The 19,379-nt window shown below is 43.6% G+C and overlaps 1 protein-coding gene across 10 annotated transcripts in view; it reads left to right on the top strand.

The window, feature by feature from the left end:
- Positions 1 to 19,379, top strand: part of rerea (arginine-glutamic acid dipeptide (RE) repeats a) — a 173,137-nt gene that overhangs the window by 99,388 nt on the left and 54,370 nt on the right. For 7 of the 10 annotated variants that reach the window (XM_066691248.1, XM_066691247.1, XM_066691245.1 and 4 more), the window contains 5 exons: positions 3,917 to 4,022; positions 4,143 to 4,239; positions 5,253 to 5,357; positions 16,631 to 16,679; positions 18,470 to 18,594. In XM_066691248.1, coding sequence (XP_066547345.1) covers positions 3,917 to 4,022; positions 4,143 to 4,239; positions 5,253 to 5,357; positions 16,631 to 16,679; positions 18,470 to 18,594 — 482 coding nt within the window. Of the gene's footprint in view, positions 1 to 3,916; positions 4,023 to 4,142; positions 4,240 to 5,252; positions 5,358 to 10,027; positions 10,401 to 16,630; positions 16,680 to 18,469; positions 18,595 to 19,379 lie in introns of those variants that run through there. The other 3 variants (XM_066691250.1, XM_066691251.1, XM_066691249.1) reach the window with 2 other exon arrangements.

Raw genomic sequence — 19,379 nt, 5'->3', positions numbered from 1 at the left:
CTAACTGCCCTGACGGCCGTGCCGTGATTATTACTGTCGTTTTCATTTGTCCTGTGCTTTTAACCATGGCTACTCGCATTCAGAAGAACACAAGGGACTGTGAAATGTTACATTGGGCAATAAACACATTGTGTACAGAGGCTCAACAACAGTAACAAAGAGAGGGGGAAAGGTGGAAGGCAGTGCGGCACACAGCAAAATACAATGGGGAAAAAACAGTGTAGTGGATGAGCTGGAAGGTAACAGTACAGATGAATAGCCAGCATGTGGTGAACTAAGAACTGAACAAAAAGCTGTGTGACCTGATCTTCTGAGTGGGGTGGTGTGAAATTGCGCTGGACTGGGGAGAACAGTTTATGGTGATACTGTGTTTGCTGTTGGACATTGTTTTCATCCCCCTTTTCTACTCTCTCTCCCTCCTCTTCCTCCTTGCTCGAATTAACAAAGAGCTACACGCTGCCTCATTTCGTAATGGAACTGGAAACTGTGGAGAAACTGGCAGCCCTGCCTGTCACAGCCTACTATTCCCGTGTTCTTCTGAAACAGTGTGTTCGGGAGTTAATTTTCCCTGTTAACTTGCTAGAATTGTGGACTTTGTTTAGGATTATAACCAACCAAAACCTTTAAAAGGTAAACAAGACAGCACTTTAATAAAAAATCGAAAACAAAACAACCATACAGCAAAATTCCCCCCTTTTTGATTCTTTGTTAATTTTATACTACTATGTCTCCCACTGACAATCGCTGACAGACAAACAGGCAGTTTGTGCAGCTTAAAACAATGGTGTCTGTCACACTGTGCTGATAGCCCCTCTCTCCGCTGCGCTGATATTTGACCGGCGCTGAAATGGCTGCACTGTAGCACCAGACATCTGTTCCTTTTTAGATTAAATTTTTTTGCACAACAGTCTTTGCCTGGCACAGAGTATAAAATACGGATATGTTTGGACGCCTTGGTGCTGCTTTGACAAAAACGTAAACGCTATGTACAGTGGCAGAATTTGCCCATTAAGCATTTGGTAATAATTATCCACATTACTTTTCCATCTTAATGGGTTGAACTCCTTTCAACCCATATTCTTGACCTGGAGTAGTTTGCTGAAATGTGTTCTGGTTGGTTGTTTTAATATTTTTTGTATGAACTACCTGGCACTGACTAGTGCATTGCTACTACTGGAGTTGTAAAGGCTGGCTTCTCCTCTCGGTTTCAGAGACTTTCACCAAAAGCTGTGCCCAGTAAAGTTTTATCACATATAGTGTACGGGTAATTCCTCTCCAGCACTGCGCTGTGTAAATGTGCTGTAACATGAGCTCACTGTGGTGTGGCACCACAATCGGAGACCAAAGAGGAAACCAAGGTGGGGAAGCAGGCCGTACGGCGACTCCGGCATGACCTCACAGCTCGCAGAGCATCATCTTGGCCTATCTTGTGTGTTATGGAATTCACAGGCGCAAAACGGTTGCTTTTGTGTGCAGCAAAACCATGACTTCACATTCACATTCACTTCACTGTGAGTAGGGCAGGTTCAACTGGGACCGAGCCGAGATACAATTTCTCTTCCTCCTCTAGAGAGAGGTGAGTCAGGGGCCTGTGGCTGCAGCTAGGTCATTGGAGATGTAAGGAGCCGGATAGCGGTGCAGAAACGGGTCAGTGCGGAGGCAGCCGCCCTTGCGCAGTTCGGAATGCTGCTCATCAATCCGGCATTGTGATTCTAATGGGCGGCTGCGGTTGCTCTTTCCTCTTTTGTGCTGAAGAGTACTCATCTCGATAATCTGATTCTGTGCACTGTGCACATGGTCCATGCAACAGAGAAACATAATTAGGGTTTAATAATGAAACAGTCATTTCCAATCTTTAGACTTGCTGGGGAAGGTCAGGGGGTTCAGATTCATTGACTTTTATTGTTTAAACAGAATAGGGAAAAGAAGAGAGATGACTGGTATTTTTTGTATTTTTTATTCCGAAAATATATATATATTTTTTTTTCTTCACTACAATGTTCATGTTCAGTGTTTAATTTTCACTGTTAACGTTCATACACTTTAGATAGCAGCATGAAAATCCAACAGCTCAGATATATATATATATATATATATTTTTTTTGTATATATATTTTAACCACACTTATGTCTGGGGAAAATTGATAATTGTTAATATGCTGTTAATGCATTTTTACAGAGCTGTAGACCAGTGCTATAATATCTTCATCTGCCAAATTATGCACTAGCTAATGCAGTGGAGAAGGCAAGGGGTGGGGGTGGGGGGGAATAAATGGCTTTCTGGAAATTAATTGAGCTGGAGTTCAACTCTAATCCCACTGATGCGGAGCAAGTGGTACTCGGTCCCGCTTTTATTTAAAAAGGTTTAACTAAAAATATAAACTCCCCCAAAATTGAAAGTGAAATGATTTGTAATTAGCAGCCCCGGTGGGGGACCTCACATTTTGGAATTGAAATCCTGCAACTTCAGTGCCATTATTACTTTCTGTTGCTCTGCTTTTAATGTCGGCGAGGGGGGGGGGCGGGGGGTGTTTATGCTGTGAGATGTGAAAATGTGCTGCATAACTGATCTTATGAAACAAGTCTTGTAGTCTGTGGGGAGATTGTAGTGCGTGCATAACTTATCACCATAAGATAGTGGAAAGCAAAATGTGTTCTTTTGTCCCCTCCTCTTTCTGCTTTGTAAGTCAGTGTGTGTATATAAATGGTCTAAATCTGAATTTCATCTTCATTTATTTTTGGCTTCTTATTGTTTTCATTATCACAACAATTTTAATTACTGTTGTTAACCTAGTTTGTAACTGTTGTGTCTTGAAGTCGATACATAGAGAGTGTCTGTGACGCCCTTGGCTGCTAATGCCCACTTGTTGAGCTGAATCGTAGGGCACGGCCCCTGCGCCATGTCTGTGCAGGAGCCCTCAGCCAGGGCCCTGGGCAGTGTAGGGCTGGGCCACATGTGCCGATCGATGGACCGGATCCTGCCTGTCTGTAAAAGAGAGGGCTGAGATCATAAGGCTAAAGGTAAAGGGAGCTGTCTTTCTAAATCTTTACACACAAAGCTTTTCTGTTTCATTTTCTTGAGAGACAGTGGTCAAACTTAGACCTTTAACCTCTAAAACCATTGTGGTTTTAGAGAATCTGTCCATTATGAATTTAACCCCCCACCCCCTCTTGTGCACATGCTCTCTTTTTTTAGCACAATAACCCAGTCAGCTTTGCATGAAAGAGTGCAATTTACAGTTACGTAAAGGAGCAACTGTGCTTGCTGGCTGGTGCGCTGGGGCTCTGCTGTGTAGCTGCACGGAGCTGTAGCTCCTCTAGTGCTCTGTAAACTGTCTTCGTGGTCAGCAGGGTTTGTGGGGAGGAATGATAAATATTTCATGTGAATGAATGGAAACACCTTTTTCCTCCTCCTTTGCTGCTGATTTCTGACTCAGTGCTGCCACACTCTGTACATTTGCAGGAAATGGAAGTGCTCGGGAGCAGGTGCAATACCAGAGACGGACAGCGCGTGGCAGAGTTTATATAAAAAAAAAAAAAAAATACAAAAAATGGAAATGCATATAAAACACCCACCAGGACTGTATACACTGCACATTTGTCATAGATTAAATGAGACCTCTGAATATACTACGGTGACCTTCCTTGTGTTTTGATCTTGGGTTGTTTGTGTGCATTTGAGTCCCAGTGAGGTGGTGTAAAAAAAACAAATCTGCTGTAAAACCCCAGACCTCTTGGGCAATTTTTTTTTCGGATATATTTTTAATGGTTTTACACCGAAGTAAACGCCCAGTAGCACACCAAGTGTTGGGTGACCCTGCTAGTGAATGTGCAGCATAATTAGTTTCCCCAGAAGCTGTTTGCAATACTGTAAAACCAAGTAACAAACATTAAAGTATGTTTTTTTTCCTATCAGAGTAAACGGGACCACCTGCTTATGAGTGTGAAATGGTACTACCGCCAGTCAGAAGTACCAGACTCGGTGTACCAGCACCTGGTCCAGGATCGCAACAATGAAAACGGTGAGAACCCCTTTAGTATTAATTAATTAATTGTCCTTCAAGTTCCAAACTGGTTTTAGTGATTACATGTTCTCTCTCTGTCTGTCTCCCCGTTTGTCTGGATGGTTTCTTCTATTGCAGACTCTGGCCGGGAGCTCGTCATTACTGACCCGGTGGTCAAGAGCCGGGAACTGTTCATTTCAGATTATGTGGACACGTACCACGCTGCTGCTCTTAGGCAAGTCATATGCTGCGGTGAAACGCATCGTGGCGACTGGTGCAGACGGGAGACGTGCATTTGCAGGTTTTAACGTAGTTTCGGAGCGTGCCATAAGACGACCAAACCATTTTGTTTTAAATTTAAGATCTCATAATCTCTCACCTCATCAAATATATTATTTTCATGTTTAGTATTAATAAAATAACTTACAGAATCGGAACTTGAATTGGATTCAATGTATAGCTATACATTTGTGTACTTAAAAAGTGCATTGAAGGGCATTTGTGTGTATATATAAACAGTCAAAACAGTCCGTATATCATCCATTTATGAAGTAGCCTGCTCATGTTGAGGCAGCGATACATACATACCTCCTTGTTTAAAATAAAGCAGTGCTTTTTCTGGGCTTGGTTAAGGTCATAAGAGAGAGAGAAATGTGACTGCATGGCTATTATCAAAGTTTGAAACCAAATAGTCCCTTCTTTAACAATTTTGCTCATATGACTTTTTAACTGAAACCATCTGGCACCAGCAGTGCATAAACTCTGAGCCACATCACTGCGGCCAGTGATTTCAAGGCAAATTAGCTGCAACTTCTGCTACACAGAGAGTCTTTGATTTGAGTTATTACAGGGCTTTAGATAAACACGCTCAATTCCAGTGGTGTGCTGTAATGCCCAGCCCTCTTCCCACAGCCCTTTCATCTGTGGAGGAAGGTACCTCTTCTGGATGGGCTTAGCATGCCGAGAGAGGATAGCGAGCTGGTGTGATGTCTATTATTCTGATGGAGAGTGACGTAAAAGAAATGAGATTGTGAGAGAGGAAAATCAAATCAAGATGAGGGTTTAGCCATCGCAGCTCAAGCCTGCTGTTTCGTGTAACACTTTAAATACCCACGCGTCTCCTAATGCAGGTCTCTCGATCTTCACAGTTGCACTCTCAGCGTGTCCTAACTTCTGTTGTGTGACTTGTGATGCAGAGGTTTATTTTACTCCCCCTTTGACATTTTTCTTTTCATGTTTGTTTTTCAGAGGGAAATGTAACATTTCCCATTTTTCTGACATTTTTGCTGCAAGGGAGTTTAAAGCCCGCATTGACTCATTTTTCTACATACTTGGATACAATCCCGAGACCAGGTAAGTGTTTTTACCCTGAATGCATGGATCAATCCTTTGCAGTCACACAGGCATGCACAACAGAAAAACTGATAGCTGATTACCTGCATGAGAGAGCCCAGAGCTTGCAGTGCAGTGGAAGTTAATTATTGTGATTAAGTGTGGAGAGGGGCCTGTATAATGTTCAAGCTTATTCAGCTATTTGTAACATAATTAGCTCCTTATTGCATCAGGAAGCCCAGCAACACACAAGCTAATTACATTTAAACACAGGCTCAAGGCACATTGTTTTCGGTATCTTGCTTCTTTGGCCAACTTGTGAAAATGTGATACAAACAGTCACACTCCAGGATTTCTGCAGACAAGAAACAATTACAACAAGGACCTGTACTGCTTGTCAATGTCACAAATGGGAATGAAGCAGAAGTGATCTAATATAAATACATTTCCAAATCAGGTGTGTACACGTGTGTACGTGTGTGCCTGCAGTGAAGGGGGAATCTGAATTCCGAAAACCTATAATGAAGTGCTTTTTTTCCCCCAAGCCACACTGAAGCTCTTGACTGTCACACATTAAAAACTAATGACTTGCATTGTCTAAAACCTTCTACATTTTCCTGTTTAATTGGTCATGCACAGTTCTTTCTACTCCAATTTGCACTGCTAACTGTTCTTAGTCCCTAAGATCTGGGAAGACTTGGCAAGTCTATGTGAAGGGGACCCAGTTCATTGAAACTTAATGATAAAATACCATGCACTAAAGCATCAGTCATACATTTCCAGACTTTTTGTACATACTCAAGTACATCATTTAAGAATCCCTCCAGGTACGGCATAGGCTGGGGGTTGTAAGTTAACAATTTAAATGGAGTTAATAAACTCCAATCCACCTGAGCCATGTCCTAAAAACACAGGGGCAGTACAGGGAAACCAACCACTTTGTGTCGAGCAATAAAAACGTGCATTACAGTTGCAGCTAAAACATAACAGGCAGGATAATAAATTGGGCGTTGAATAAAATTGGTATTCCATTGAAAGACTGGACACTAGAAAAACAGTAGAGCCATGTAGAGGCATGCTATGTGAGTACAGATATAAGAGCACTAAATATATAGATGCATGTTCCAGAATAATAGTGCATTTGTTGTTTTGGCAGCTATTTAATATTTAGTTTTTTTTCCTGCAAACTTTTATAGTCCACCTTACATCACTGTGTACATTTCCTTGTCAAATGTGACAAATGCAGGCAAATAAATGTAGCTTAAACATCGAAGCCCAGTTGGAACTTGTAAGATCATCTCAGTGGTCCTCTGAATCCCATTGGCAGGAATGCCCAGTAATGATGCGCTGGGTACTTCATACACCCCCTTACGATTGCACTTGTTGGATACAGTGCTGGCAGTGAGTGTGACTTACCTGTAGTGTTTATAAGCAAATTGCATATTAGTTTAAATGCACATTGGACAGTATGGGTAGCATATGTATAAAACATTATGGTGCATTCCCTTCTGGAATAAAATGTAAGCTGTCATGTGCCCTTTCGCCAAAGCTTTTTTTGGCCGTCAGTCCTAATTTCACGGCTGCAACCTTTCTGTCATATTTATTTATTGATGCAATGCCAACCAGTAACCATGGTTCGCAGGGTGCAGACCAGTCTCTGGATGTGACGTGCTCTTATGCGTCAGTACCTCTTAGAGATACTGAGACACGGTAGTCTAAGCAGCCCCTGTAGAAAAGACAGAAACCAAACGGCCTCATAAAACAACTTTGTTCAAAGATGATGAACATTGAACAGGTATATCCAAGCTTCCAGAGATTGTGAATGTTAACGCAACACTTTGGGCTGATGTAACTGTCCCATTCTACTTGAAGAGGTGCAGTATGACAGGGTGCTCAGGTTTGCGTTTATGCATCAGTGCCGGTGGGGGCTCTGTTTTCATGGCTTCTGAACGCAGGGGGTTTCTTCCGTGAGCCGTGCCTCGTGCAAATCAGTCTCAGGCGGGAGAGAGCTGCCACGGCTTATTATGTTTGCTGTTGCTACTCCCGATCCTAAGCTGTGACCAAGGTTAAGATCAAAGGTGCCAAAGCTGTTTCAGCAGAGTGTTTTATCGCATAGGCTGCTGTGTTTGAGCAGCTGCGGCCTGTGCAGCTTTGTAAATACTCGAGAAAGTTGTTTCTGAAGCAGGATGAAATGACCTGCCTGAGATTAAACAAAACTAAAACAAAAATCTCACTGGCTTGTCCAATGTGAATATTCAATTCAGCTTTGTCCACATTGTGTATTGTATCTTTATATAGTAGGTTGTTTGGAATCATAATAATAAGAATAGACTTCTTACTTTGTCCAATGTGATCCCCATCAAGGGTGGAACTACATTGTAGAACGGTTTAAAGAAACTGTCCCCATGTTGTACAACGTGGTGCCATAAGTGACACAGTGGAGGATATAGCAGTTGCAGGTTGCATGCATTTCCATATGTATTTTGGCTGCTGTTGCTTCAGTACTTTTATCATCTGCAGTGAGGGCAGGTCAGAGGGATTTGAGTGAGGCAAGGATTTATTTGGGCAGTCATTGTAGCAAACCTCCTTGCTGAGACGCATGACATTGACCTCGCAAACATTCCAGGAGGAAACTGGACCCTCTGAATTTTTCCACGGGTCCAGAAGGAATTGGAACAGACCCCAATCTCTTTAAATCAGCAGCATTAAGCTAAGAACAATCTGGTGTGTTGTGAAATCGTGCCTGGGGTACAGTAACTGACATTTTAAAGTCCTCCACAAAAGCCCATAAAAGGTCACCGAGCGCAGCACCATAATCCATTTCTGGGAGGAAAGGGTGTTCAAAACCCTTCGTGGTTGTCATGGCAAATTATTGTCATGTCCGAAAGCAAACTCCACAGTCGAGTAAAATCTCAACAGCTGTCAAAATGAAAAACAAAACAAAGTAGTTTTCATCACCCAGGTTATGATGAAATGAGAACTACAAAACCAATGCTTTTCAGTTGCAAAACCATAGAAACACGTCGATAACCACAGTAAATAGTTTTAAACATTTGTTCATGTATGTAAATTTACATCCCCAATTCATTGGAGAAATATTTTCTCTCCAGTATTTTCATATTGTAAGGTTTTGAAAATAAATTTGTAAATATGTAAATTATAAGTAGTTAATCATAAAAAAATATTAGCTCATGGGTTGGCCCAATTTAACATTGAACGATGGGTGGGTTACATACACCAATCAGCCATAACATTATGACCACTGACAGGTGAAGTGAATGACACTGATAATCTCGTTATCATGGCACCTGTCAGTGGGTGGGATATATTAGGCAGCAAGTGAACATTTTGTCCTCAAAGTTGATGTGTTAGAAGCAGGAAAAATGGGCAGCGTAAGGATCTGAGCGACTTTGACAAGGGCCAAACTGTGATGGCTAGACGACTGGGTCAGAGCATCTCCAAAACTGCAGCTCTTGTGGGGTGTTCCCGGTCTGCAGTGGTCAGTACCTATCAAAAGTGGTCCAAGGAAGGAAAAGCGGTGAACCAGTGACAGGGTCATGGGCGACCAAGGCTCATTGATGCATGTGAGGAGCGAAGGATGGTCTGTGTGGTCCAATCCAACAGACGAGCTACTGTAGCTCAAATTGCTGAAAAAGTTAATGCTGGTTCTGATAGAAAGGTGTCAGAACACACAGTGCATCGCAGTTTGTTGCGTCTGGGGCTGCGTAGCCGCAGACCAGTCAGGGTGCCCATGCTGACCCCTGTCCACTGCCGAAAGCGCCTACAATGGGCACGTGAGCATCAGAACTGGACCACGGAGCAATGGAAGGAGGAGGCCTGGTCTGATGAATCACGACTTCAGGGTGTTGACTTGGCCTCCAAATTCCCCAGATCTCAATCCAATCGAGCATCTGTGGGATGTGCTGGACAAACAAGTCCGATCCATGGAGACCCCACCTCGCAACTTACAGGACTTAAAGGATCTGCTGCTGACGTCTTGGTGCCAGATACCACAGCACACCTTCAGAGGTCTAGTGGAGTACATGCCACGACGGGTCAGGGCTGTTTTGGGCGCAAAAGGGGGACCTACACAATATTAGGCAGGTGGTCATAATGTTATGGCTGATCGGTGTATGTAATATTATATGGTGCTACGGTCCTGAATATTCTTCCCTAGATATAGATAGACTGGTCAATTGAATTGCAACCATACAGATATTTTTTTCCCAGACAAACATCATCCAATTACGTGGTTGTTGAAGGGTTGTCGTCTTAATGAACCCCAGTCCGTCCCTGCAGTTCTGTCAGCCCGCACTGCAATCATGCAGGAAAGGGGGTGTGCGTGGGGTGAATCTGAACCCAAGTCCAGGCGGGGGGTGGGTTTTAAGCCTCAGTCGTTGCCAGATTTGGAGGATTTTCTCCCCCAAATGTGTGGGATTTGTAAGTGCCCGGTGGGGGGGTATGGGGCAAGATTTGTATGGGGGGAAATCTTGGGCGATATATATTGGTAACATGGGGTATTTCAGATTGAAATAGGGGGGATTTTATCTTCTGTGTAATTAGGTTGTGGTTGCGTGTTACAAACCCCCTTGCAGAGGGCCCTATTGCTTCTACCTCCGTGTGCGTCTCTCTTCCGATCTTCCCCACCCCCTCTCTCTCTCTCTCTCCCTCTCCCTCCCTCCCTCTCTCCCTCCTGCCCGTCTGCCTGCCTGCTCCGCTTGCTGTGCTGAGCGGGGCGGCTGCGCTCACAGGGCTTGTTTATGTGCAGAGACGGAGCGCAGTGGATTGATTGCGTTTCCAGCGTGTGTGTGTGGAGGGTCGCGGCACATGCTCAGTAGCGTCGGGGGAAACGGGAACTCTGTACGCTGTGCGTGAAGGCTGAGGTCATAGCACAAGCTCAGTGAAAACCTCGTCTGAGAGGCTCCGTGCACCTCCATTTTGAGTACTTAGACCAGGCAGGGGGGAAAAAAGCAGTTTATTTCTGCGTTCAGGGCAGGCGACCTGTCAGCATTTAGATAGCAAGAGCTCGATTTCCGAAATGGACGACCTGTTCAGTCCTCGCAGGTAGGCTCCTTCGTCCTGGCCTTACCTTTAGTTTAAACCGCGTTGTTTATTATTTTTGCTTCGCTCTCTCTCCTCCTCCTCCTCCTCCTCCTCTCTCTCTCTCCCTCTCGCTGTCTGTCTCTTTCTCTGTCTCTGTCGACATGTTTATGTGCATATTTATAATGAAAACGTCCGTCTGTTGTGAGCGCAAGCCGATGCCCGCTCTTTGATATCGACAGTGTATTGATGGTAAATTAATGCATTGACCATCCCTTACCGGGCTTACTGGGGAGTGGGAATGGGGGGAGTGGGAATGGGGGGGGCGGGCGGCGGCGGATGGCTCGGTTGTCTCGTCTATGTAAACACTTGTCACCGATTTGTTTACGAAGTCGGTTTTATTCCCTACCTTGTAATTGTAATGTGATTTTGTAATTGCACTGGAAAAAGACGAAGGCGCTGCATTTGGCGACTCCATTTTGCAGCGCTGGCGATGTCGCGACGTGTTGGCATGTGCGAAATGGATCGGCGCAGGGAGACGTGAACAGCCCGTTTGCATGGGCTTGACTTGTTGACCAGGACTGTCCGAGCGGTGTGCGTCGATCCGGAGCTGTGTCGATGTGGCTATTGCAGATGTTAAGGCCTGTCGGAGCTGTATTTATGTAATGTATCGGAGGGAGTGTTGCATCCGTGCAGGGATTGGCTGCTTTTGATGGAGGGGCGGGACGTACCCTTGATTGTTAGTCCAGTCCTCCAGTGGAATGTTGTTGTTTTTTTTGCGGAGTTTTCAGAACAGGAAATGGCTTATACGTGTTTTGTTTTTATTTGATAGATTATTATTACATGTATGTAATTATGATGTATAGTTCGTTACACCACCATTATAAACATGAATTTAAAATATGCATTATGATTCGATACTTATTGACAAGTTGTTTATTTGACTGTTACATCATTTGTATGCTGCAAAACGATGCATGTAAAATAAACCTCTGACACCCCCTGCTATGATCAGGTTGAGTCCAACATTTAACGATCAGGTCATTTATTTTTACAGTTTTTATTTTTATTATGAATGCCTGACATTATAATCAAACGCACTGCATATAACAATCAAGTGTGAAGTCTTTGTACAACACAAATGGCTTAATCCCCCCCCACCCCCCTCCCCACCAAAAAAAGTGTGTGTGGGGGGGTAGTGTTTATTTTCCTACGCCATAAATGACAGTTGTGTTCCAGTGTGCCCACCGTCTGTGTATTGTAATTCAAGCCAGACCAGCTGCCTCTGGCTTTGCAAGGTCTGCGAGAAGAACTTGAACTTGACCTCAATGGCCACTGTCCTCAGTCAATAATGCAGCGCTGGTTGTGTTGTAGATGTTGCCAGTCGGCTGTAGTGGGGCAGCCATTACCATAACACAGTTCAGTGCTAGACCAAATGCCCACACCTTCCCTGTCCATTCCTAAAGAAGGTAATTTTGATCAGTTTCAGCTCCTTTTTTTTATATAATTGAACTAATTACCCAGATAGCTACTTGTCCATGCAGTTGGACGGAAGTGCACAGCCGGCCCCAGTTAACCGGAACAGCTTGCAGTCTGTTTTGAAGAAGCCGGTCTCCAGCAGATAGCTGATTAATTCACAAATTAATTCGGGCACAGTCTGGTCAGTTTCTGGAACAACAGTCCCAGGGTTTCAAGTGAGTAACTCAAGTTGTGCCCCTTGCTATAATGCACTTTCTCCCTGTGATATGCGGACAAAGAATGCATTTTTTCGACCTAATACCTCTGTCTTCAAAGTTATCTGGTTATGAGTGTTTAGCTGTGTCAATATGGCTGGTTACAGATACCAGGGAGTCAGTGTACTTAATGCAAAGTCTATATTGCATTGTGATCTGTATTTCAGGGTTTCAGTAGAGTTTTGTCTCTAGCATGGTTAACTGAAGGAGGCTGTTGTTGCCAGGCTCAGGGTTAGAATGCCTCCCTATTTATGCCCTAGGTTTGGTTAGTTCTGATCACTATGGGATGCATAGTTGCAAATTACTTAAAAATCGGCAGTGTTTCAATATTTCTGTTCTTAAGAGGTGAATACAATCTGATACTGGAATAAAACGTCTGATGGCTTCAGCCAGCCTCACAAGAAGTATGACTGCATTAGCCCCATTTCACTGAGTCAGCATTGTCAACTGAATTGTGTACAATTTAAAGTAATGCAGACCAAATTAACAGCTGCTCTCATGGCCAGACGGAGGTCACTGGGCAGAAGTGATCTGATGTTCCTGGTCTTTCTCATCTGCCTGGCTCAGTCTCCTCCTTGGAGCTGGTGCGCCTGTGCTCTGCAGAAGCACCCACTTGGTAAAGAAAGACACAGATCCAAAGACTGGGCAACAGGAGTCTCATTCCCCCACTCCTGTGAGGTTGTTTTCCTCTGGCTCTGATCCCCAGAGACTGCACTGCTAGAGGCTGTCTGCATTAAGGAGCACAGTCTCTGATTTGAATTTGCAACCGGCCCCCAACACACACACACACACACACACACACACACACACACACACACACACACACACTTAAATCAGTACAGCCAAGGCTAACAGCTGTCTCTTTCTTTCACTCTCTCACTATCTCTAACAATTAGTTTCAAGTCAAGGTGCTTTATTGGCATGCCATATATAATGTATTGCCAAAGCATTTACAGAAGGATATAAACATTATCAGTAGAAACAGGAATAATCATGTAAGATGGGGAAAAAACAAGTTAAAGTTTAGATATACATTTATACAAGTATATTTAATCATAATGAGTGAATGAACATAACTATACAAAAACGAATTAAAAATAGATAACTAAAAATAGTGTATTGGTGGAGAAAGCCTCTCTCCTTTGCCCCTATGCAAAAGGCTCACTGGCGCCCCCCTCAGTCTGTGGCAGGAAGTTAGGTGGGCTGTGTCCTTCGCCCAGTAGGACAGTTTCTGTCATTTTTGTGAAGTGCGAGTGGGACCTGCTGATTTACTCAAAGTGTGTGTCGCCTCTCTGGGCAGCCAGGTCTGCCTGTGGTGGCCTGTTACTATGGTCTGGCTATGGTCACTGATCCAACACTCTGGATCTGTCTCTGCATTGCATCTCTGACAGTGAGGAGGTACTTTGCCAGGGAGTATTCTCTGTTTAGAGCCTAATAGCAATCAATTTGCTTTTGGGATTTTGTTTCTTTGGCCCAATGTTCCAGATAAGAATTTTTGGTTTGGCTTATAATTTGGTGGTCTCTGATTTGTGGCCGGAGAGCAGTGCTGGTCTGAAGTTGGTCAATATTGTTAGGGGTCAGACTGATTCAGCCCTGCATGTACTAGGAGTTTTTCTCTGCCCCTGTAGGATGTTTTTACATATTTCTGCATGCAGGGTTTCTGCTGGGTGCGCTTATCCCATGTGTAGTTCTGCTCACTGAGTGCACCACACATCTTAATGCCGTACAGTGCAATTGACTGGATGACACTGCCCGATATTTTGGACAGGGTTCTGATTGATATGTCTATTTTGTTTAGTCTGCTTTTGATGGCATAGAAGGCCCTTCTGGCTTTTCCTTTTAGTTAATTCCCTGCCAGGTTAAAGCTCCCTGACACACTGATGGTCAGGCCGAGGTATGTGTAGTGTTGTGTTGTGCTCCATGGCAGTGTTTCCTAAAGTGAAGTGATATCTGTTTTGTTGACATGTTGACTTTTTCTGATAGAATGATTTTTGCCCACTCTTGCTCGCTCGCCCCTGCCCCCAGATCTCTGCCATGGTTAAAACTGAGGTAACCCTTAAATCAATTCTCCTTTACTACATATGCCTTCAAATAAAATCCAAAATGGAGAAGATAAAAACCCAATAGATAAATGAATAAAAGCTTGTTTAACCTTAAGAAGGGAAAGCAGTGAATGTTTGTGGTCCACCAGCATCTTGACGTTTTCTGCACATCGTGGAAACGCCCTCTCTTTAAGCCTGTTGACAGGAAATGGCAGGGTTACTGCACAGGGCTGGACCAGCATCCCTTGCACCAAAATAATAGACACCAAATTTGACAGATTTGTACATGTTTTGTTCATTTTGGTTTACAGTACTGTGTGCTACAGCAGATTGATTGTAGGTGCTGCAGGTCTCTACTCACTGGGGTGAAAGAAACCAAACAGACAATGTTCCTCTTTGAACAAGCCCTGACCTTTAGATTTCAGGACTGGATTATTTTCTAGCATCTCTCTGGGACTATACATTTCTGATTGCCCATAAATAATAATGTGCTGGAACCCCCCCTGTGCCCCGAGAAAGAAACTCGCATACAGCTTTATGTGACACATTTGAAACTTGCAGCACTGGCTTCGTTACAGCTCAGCCTTGAGCACGATTTGAGATCGAGACTGCCTTTCAGTAAATAAACAACTGGAAAAACGGACTCAACCAAAAGAGGTTAAACTGTCCGTACAATCCAGTAGCAAAGGCAGACTTATTTGTCACAGGCAGGCATTGACTGTGACAGCTTATGCTTTCTGCTATTTTGAGACTTTTAAAAAAAAACTAAAATCTATATTTATGTAGCATTTCAGGGACTAATTTTGAACAGTATTCATATGACCAGGGGACATTGCCTCTCACTCTCCGGTCCCCCCCTGCTCTCCTAAGTTTGGTCAGAGCGCCGTGATGGAGAGAGCACGAGCCTGGATGCAAATCATCGTGACAGCTTCTGGGCAGCGCTCTGCTCTGCTGTATGAAATCTACACTGTACCCATGGCAACGGGGTACTTTTCAAAAGGAACATCTTGTCATTTTCTTTAATCCACTGCAGCTGGAGATCTGAACACTATTATTAAATTGTTGTTACTATGGTTACACACATTTGTTACTGCAACCATTTGGAAGCCCATTTGCTGCGTGTTTGTGGCTGCCTCCTCTCTGCCAGCACTACATTAGCTCGGCTGAAAAGGCATTAGAGAGAGCAAGCAGGGAGAATGAAAGCTCGCCCTGTAGATCAGCTGTCATGATCGGGAGCAGATTTTTTTTTTAATAACTTAAAACGCCCTATCTATACAGCAGATATGCAGCGATGGTGGACAGTCGAAGCCTAGCTTTCAGTGTGCTGCTCTGTGTTACATTCAAGTAGAGGTTTTTGTCTATCAATTTCTATTGCTGATTTGGAAGATAATTCACAGAAAAAAAAACCTACATTTTGTATATATTTATTTACCTCAGACATTACTGGAACTGAAAGGGATAGTTATTCAAGCTAGGATAAAAAGCAAACCTCAAAGCCAGCTGTGTGTGTCTATGTGTACACGTATTTATAAAGGGTCATTGCAAAACCACTCTTAAAATATCAGAACCTTTTCTTTAACATTGTAGAAAAAATTAGTAATGCAAAGTTATCCAGATAATAAAAAGGTGTTCACACTTCACTGCAGGACTGTACTTTATTGATATCAATACTGCTGGCTTTGATGTTTATTATCCTTGCCTGAATAACTATCCCTTTCACTTCCTGTAATGTCTGAGAATGCCTTCAGAAACTGTAAAGGGTGAAATTCTTCTCTGTTGCCCTGAAATCTTCTGCAAGATAGATTCATACACCCTGTGCACGCACACATTAGTCTTAAAATGAAGAAAGAATATCTGAGACCTCTTTAGAGTGACAGCTATTTTTCTTGAGGAGGAGAAAGCCTTTCATGTCTCTCAGTATGAAGAACAGATAAGCAAGTGCTTTGTGCAACATCCTCGCCGATATCAATTGACGTCTCTCTAAAACCTAAGTGACAGAAAAAACATCATTAACTTGTCACTCAGGAGCCAGCTGCCATGTCAGTCATGGCTTCCCTTGTAACACAGCTCCCGCAAACGCATCTGTGTCTAGCTGCTAACCACGAATGCATGGGCATATAATGGGGCAAGCTCCATGCTCCGCCAGGATCCTCACGTGGACGAGTAACTGCATTGGCATGAGTGTGTGCACGAGTGACTGCGGGTGCATGGGGGTGTTGGCGCTTGTACGTGTGCATGTGTGTGAGGCCAGAAGTACAGAAATACGTATTCAGTTTATCCTGCCGCAAATTGTAGCTTAGGATATCTTCCCTGACATCCTTACTTATCCTGTAAAATTCTTGGTATGCTGTGTGAAACTGTAAATGTCTCTTGTTGCACTAGCTGTAATTTTACTCTTCACTCTGTTTTAGTTTTATTTTTTCTTCTTTCATGAGGTGTTGTAGTGTTGATCTCTGACCTCAAGTCCTCTCATTTTCAGGCGACTCAACAGCACACAGGGGGAGATCCGAGTCGGGCCGAGTCACCAGGTGAGCGGATTACCCGCACGAAACCCGATCTGTCTGGGCACAGCCGTGTCAGAGCAGGGCTGTTTCAGCATGCCCTGACACACCTTTGCATTATGCATGATTTATTTATTTATTTTATTCTCCCTCCCCCCACACCACTTTTGTCCCGTTTTTTTTTTTCCTTATGCAGTTTGTTCGCAGCGCTTTGTACTCGAAAACTTCTCCTTCTGAGGCTTTTTGTTTTTATAAAATAAAGATCGCCAGCGATGATTACGATTCGGTAAATTAAAACCAGGAAACATCTGTCAGCTGTATGACTGTGTTGTAATCCACCCATGGGAAGGAGGAGAGACAGCACATTTGCTTTGCTTTTTTCCTTCACACACAGTAGTGGGGCGGGAGGAGGGTCGTGGGTTTCGCCTCCTCTCATGTCTTTCGGCTCGGGTCCATTTTAACTCCGGCACACACCACTTTCATTTTACTTTTTGACCTTCTGAGTCCAGAGAAGTGTGTCTCAGCCTGTATTATCTACACAGATATGCAAGAGTATCCCGCTCTTTCTCTTGCTCACAGAGGAACCTAATGTGAAGGAGAATTATTCATATAAACCGAAATCTGTACAAATTCATTTCTGATTCAATGTAAAAAAAAAAAAAAAAAAAAAAAAAAAATGCCCCCCCTAAATCTAAGCAGGTTTGACCGGTGGATTTCAATAAAATCCTTTCTGGTCGCATGTAATAATGCACATTGGGTATAGTTTATAGTTTTAAGATCAAAATGGGGTAGTGTAAATAAATGAAACCTGAGATGGTGCCCTTTACAGAGATAAGAGCAGAGCCGCGCACGTGTAAATCAGCTTGCTAACCTGCTCAGCATTGTCTGAATTGCTCGGCTGCAGTGGGAGCCCTGCTGGGCGACTGTGAATGGTGCGCTTTGGTGTCACAGCACGGCCTTCACTGGGTCCTCTGAACATATCCCACAATTGAGAGCACCCCAAAGTACAGAGTACTGCATGCCTGTTGCACTAAAAGCATTATTTAGATGATCCTGCACTAGGCTCTGCTTACAAAACGCCATTCTAATTACTGTCCACATTAAATGCATTTCTGTACGAACATATTTTGAAAATGCAGCCATGTGGAATAATTATTAGGCTCGAAGCCCAGCAACTGTCTGTAAGACTCGGCTATTGGGTATTGCAAGCTGTAGATAGCTGTAGCTGGTAATTAGGTCTCCAGATACCTACTGGTATATGTTTCATGGCACAGTTCAAGCATTGGTGTTATCTTAACACACATTTTGAGAGATTCATTAGAACACTAAGCTTTCAATTTTCAAAACCCAGAGCGGGGGAAATGACGGGAAAAGAAAATCCAGAAAATGACTGGGTTTGTGTGGAGTTTAACGCTTTGGTCTGAACACAAGGGTCCTGCTGAAAATGTTTTGCAGTTCACAACCGCTTAATTAAGACAGAATTGCTCCTTGCTTAACAAGGCAATACATAATAATGATAAAGGAAATTATTCCCTGATAAAGGATCCTTTCTGACAATGGGGCATCATGAATGTAAAATTACTTATTTTTGTGATTCGGACTTTCCAATTATTTATTCGTGTGGATTCCTTCCTCCCATGTAGCAATTATAATATGTCCTTGCCTGCCACCCCTCACTGGGCCGGAGCAGATTTCGTCCAACTTATCATTCTGGCAAGACCTGGATCTGAGAAGATAAGCATCTCTCTCCATCCTACACTTGCACACACATGTGCACATGCACTCAACCTTTTCATTTTTAATCTCTTTGCCAAAAGGCCAAACTCCCAGAACTTCAGCCCTTCCCCTCTCCAGATGGACAGAATGTGACTGAGAACGAGGAGCTGGTGTGGATGCCAGGGGTGAACGACTGCGACCTGCTGATGTACCTGAGGGCCGCCAGGTGAGGGCACAGCTTCGCACCACGGGCTCTGGGGCTGTGGGTCCCGTTTATTTGCCCTTGATTAACAAAACCTGTTCATGCTCTCGAGGACAAAACTCAAAGGCAGTCACCCCATGCACACTTGCAGACTTCTCTCGACCTGTGTTCCCATGTGTGGTCCCCATGTCTGTGTGTAAAATGAGCTGATCAGTTTGTTTCCGACTTTCTCGTAATTGGCGGGGGGCAGGACAGCAGATCTGAAACTCTCTTACCATTCTGCAGTATGAAGGACGTTCTTATCCGTGCCCTCTGCTGAGCTGCGTGCTCTTTTCTTCACTCCCTAGGGCAGCCTTGATTCAGCTTCTTGTTTATACAGGAAGTCTCGGTTCATTGTCCTTGATCTTGAGGTGAATGTTAAGGCCTAGTTTTGATATGGCCTTATGTGGGTGTGCATTACATTTCTGCAGAGTGCCCGATTAGGGGAAAGTTTTAGTATGATGCCCCTGTCAAACAACCTAGTCACAGATGTAGCCTATTAAAAAAAAAAAAAAAAAAAAAAAAAAGGCACATAGAATAGTAGTATTTTTCAGTCCAGAGAGAGATGTCCACAGGAATGTATGAATCTGCACATCTGCTATCTCTACAGAACAGTCATGCAAAATCTAAGAGTTTTTAGTTTTACTTTTTCCACAGTTTATTTTTCATTTTGGCATTATAGCCATGCTGCTGGAGAGTGGTTATTTGATTTATTCATTAGTTTTCCCCTCTTCAGTTCAAAGTCAAAACTGCCACACAAACTGGGATAA

The sequence above is a fragment of the Amia ocellicauda genome, chromosome 18, assembly GCF_036373705.1.
Source record: "Amia ocellicauda isolate fAmiCal2 chromosome 18, fAmiCal2.hap1, whole genome shotgun sequence".
Classification (NCBI taxonomy): Eukaryota; Metazoa; Chordata; class Actinopteri; order Amiiformes; family Amiidae; genus Amia; species Amia ocellicauda.
The sequence above is the reverse complement of the archived record's forward strand: the minus strand, read 5'-3'. Positions and strand labels throughout refer to the sequence as shown.